The 3,681-nt window shown below is 34.0% G+C and overlaps 1 protein-coding gene across 1 annotated transcript; it reads left to right on the forward strand.

Moving 5' to 3' along the window:
- Positions 1-798: 798 nt before the first annotated feature.
- On the forward strand, positions 799-2,485 carry LOC109861917 (LDLR chaperone boca). Its single transcript, XM_020441770.1, has 5 exons — positions 799-1,079; positions 1,295-1,369; positions 1,687-1,847; positions 2,079-2,223; positions 2,321-2,485. Exons 1-5 carry the CDS (start codon positions 927-929, stop codon positions 2,381-2,383), a joined length of 597 nt encoding a protein of 198 aa, XP_020297359.1. The 5' UTR covers positions 799-926; the 3' UTR covers positions 2,384-2,485.
- Positions 2,486-3,681: the final 1,196 nt, after the last annotated feature.

The raw sequence follows: 3,681 nt of genomic DNA on the forward strand, positions 1-3,681 counted from the left end.
AAATTGCTGCTTTCCGCTTAAAAACTGCAAGTTGATTGGCTATACATTTTTCGAACCAAAATCTCGGACCGATTTCTAGCAACATGGATCATGGATGTTGGACTTAAAAATTTACTATACACATGATGTAGAGATGGCGCCACACGAAGTGTAATATGTATAAAACTAAGCGATGTATTATACTGTACAATACCAAGTATAATACAATGTAAAATACCTCACGTATAATACGTGCCCAACCCTGGACAATATTAACGGAAGAGAAATATATATATAGGAAATGTAACACTAATAAAATGAAACTAATTTGCTTATAATAATTATACACCTATGAAAAGTAGGGTGCTTTCCAACTACGTACACAGGCGACACTGGCTGCGTTCGTTTTTTACTGGCAGTACTGAAAATCTATAGATACATGTCACGTATACTATAGATTTTTCAGTGTTGCCAGTAATAACCGAACAGGGCCCTTGTGTAACACAGTGTCCATTAGTGTGAGTGAGACACACTGATATGCTCTTTCTCACACTAATAGACACTGTGTTACACAGTAGCTGCGGTCCGTTTCATGCTTAATCGCGCATTTATCTGTAGTATATGTCACGTATACTATAGATAAATGTGCGCTTAAGCATGAAACGGACCGCAGCCCTAAAAGGAAAGCAGCCTATGTAGATGGAAAGCACCCAGAGAGTTACTATTCAAAGTATGTTGTCTCTCTCAACGTTGAAGACATCTTTTCAGCCAAACGCGCAGTCTATATATTATACGTCTATGGTAGGGGTACGCACACAAGCGAGAACCGCCATCCGTGTGCGCACTCGCTTTGATCTCTCGTTGCTCTCTGCTCGAACTTGCAACTCTGGTGCGGAAGCCCTACGTTGATATAATTTCCTTTTTAGATTGTATGTGTTTTTTTTGTCATGGAACAAAAGATTGTTCTGAATTTGTTTATATTTGGTGCAATATTGGCGACATCAGCTGTTGAGCAGTTTCCAAAAAAGAAATCGTGGAAGGAAAAAGATATCCGAGACATGAACGATGTTGATCTTGAACACTTGTTAGAGCAGTGGGAGGTATTACTATTATTATGATTTTATAAATAATGTAATTGGTTTGTAGTAAACACAAAAGAGTTTATTTTTTGTAAATATTTTTACTAATTTACAAACTACTTGCATTTATATACGAAATATAACAATGATTAATATTTTTATATAATAATTTAAAATATATTTTTTATAGAAGTACTCTAAGATATATATTAAATAAAATAAAATATATATTTTAGGAAAATGATGATCCCTTAGAACCAGATGAATTGCCAGAGCACATGCGACCTAGTCCACAGATGGACTTGTCAAAGGTTTAATCACATAAATTTACTTACTCACTTTTATCTGAAGTGTAACAACTATTAATTCTTTGTGGACAGACCTAAAAAATGACAACTAGTTGGATAGATGTACAATCCATGTGACTTTAAAATTAAATATCCACAAAAAATCTAGTAATTTCAAAGATATAAATATTAAAAAAATAAAAAAATAATGTTTACTAGAGACACTGATGTGCAATTTTTTACTGGATCTAAAGTCCATGTCTGTTTGCAAAAAGTTAATTTTATATAGTAACTATTATAAAATTGTGTTAAACTTACACATAAGTAACTTTATTTTATAGTTAGATCCCTCAGATCCAGACAACTTGCTGAGAATGACAAAGAAAGGAAAAGGTGTTATGATGTTTGTAGATGTTATACCAGAAATTTCAGACAAGGAAGCTGATACTATAATGCATATTTGGCAGACCAGTCTACAGAATAATCATATTATTGCCGAAAGGTAAAATATATGTAATCTGATATTTGATGCTTTTGTGATGTGTTATAAGAATTTCTGAAAATAAGTTGTGGGTTTGAACTGTGTCATTTTATTATTGATATAGAAGTGAAATTAACAGTTCAAATTATCTTCAGGAATTCTTATGTATATGTAAACTATACCTATATACGTACATTTGTACACACATGTGTATATATATACATACATACACACATACACACAAATATACAGATATCCAATTGACACAAAGAGATCAATATTCATGTTCCGAGAAGGATCACAAGTGGTCGATGCTAAGAATTTCTTACTGGAACAACCCAAACTATATCGTGTTACTTTAGAGGGACAAACATTTTATAGAAATGCAAAGGATCAGGTACTGCAAACAAAAAATAAATATTACCTACAATGAGCAAACCAAATCATATTTATAAATGTCTGTTATAAGAACTAACATCTGTTTTTTTTTATAGAATGCATATGATGAGGAGATAAAGAGAAAAACCGCTCAGATCAAACAAAAGACTGAATTATAATTTCATGTTTCTGTGAATAAGGTTTTGTATTTTTTGAATCAAATTGTTACTTTGTAAAAGCACAATATAACATGATTATAATAAAATTATACATACATGGTAGAATATAGTATTTTTACATATAGTTCAAAATATTTACTGAACAATTATATTATTATTATATAGGATAGGCTTGATAAACTCTAAAGGACAGTTGTATCATAGTTGCACATTTTTACTTGGTACTACTACTTTGAGTGGTTTTGCTGATTGTGTTCTCAAATTGTGCTTCCATTGCTCTGACCTCTCCTTGGAGTTCTTTCACCACTGTTGCAAGAGCATGGGGATTTACTCCATTTTCACACAATCTTATGCAAATACTCAGAGTAGTTGGATCTAAATTTGTATTGAGCAACTTGGAAATTTGGTACAAAGTCTGGAACGTCTTACGAGCTGCATTCACCTGATGATTCACAGGCTCTGGCATGCTGGCTCGCTTCAGTTCCTTCCTAAGAATCAATATTAAGCAAAGAATACAATAGATATTTTGTTAGGTTACACACAACTCCTTGTTTAGATTAGATTAAAGAATTGTTTTGTCATAACAAATTAGCATTTTCTTTCTTATAAATTAAGTACTTACTCATCGATGTTAGACAGTTTTACAGGTCAAAATTACACCACCAAATGAATTGTTTACGTCTTTCTCTACAAAATTAGGTGAAACGTTCAATGCGTTTTTATGCCAAGCACGAACTTCAAGAAACAAATGAGATACTTGTTTCCAATATGTATCAAATCACGAATTTCTAAAAAAAACTACACTTATTCAATGCATTTTTTCGTAAAAGCAAAAACCTTGATTTTTTCTTACGGTAGAACTTCTCAAAACGTAAAAGACAATGAAGATGTACTAAGGTTTTGGTTTTGCGCTTGTGGCTCTTGGACCAAAATCGGTTAGGCCTGTTCTACAATACAGTCGTAAGAAATTGACCAATCACAGACAACGATTGTAGAACAGGCCTCAGGGCGATGTCCCATTGAGCGGAAATCTATAGCGGAACGGAATGTGCGGAACCAGCTCGACCAATCGTAACCATAGAAAAAGCAAAGGAAAGAAAACGGAATGGCTATGATTGGTCGAGCTGGTTCCGCACATTCCGTTCCGCTATATATTTCCGCTCAATGGGACATCGCCCTCAGGCTTCTCTCTGGTGGAAAATAGACCAGTGTCGCCCATATATGGGTGTGTTTAGCCGAAGCTAGCGCTACGTAGCGCTACGTAGCGGCTTCATGTAGCAGTTGCAATTGCTGCGTTA

The sequence above is a fragment of the Pseudomyrmex gracilis genome, unplaced genomic scaffold (genome assembly GCF_002006095.1).
Source record: "Pseudomyrmex gracilis isolate BER0280 unplaced genomic scaffold, ASM200609v1 scaffold_1147, whole genome shotgun sequence".
In the NCBI taxonomy this organism is placed as follows: domain Eukaryota; kingdom Metazoa; phylum Arthropoda; class Insecta; order Hymenoptera; family Formicidae; genus Pseudomyrmex; species Pseudomyrmex gracilis.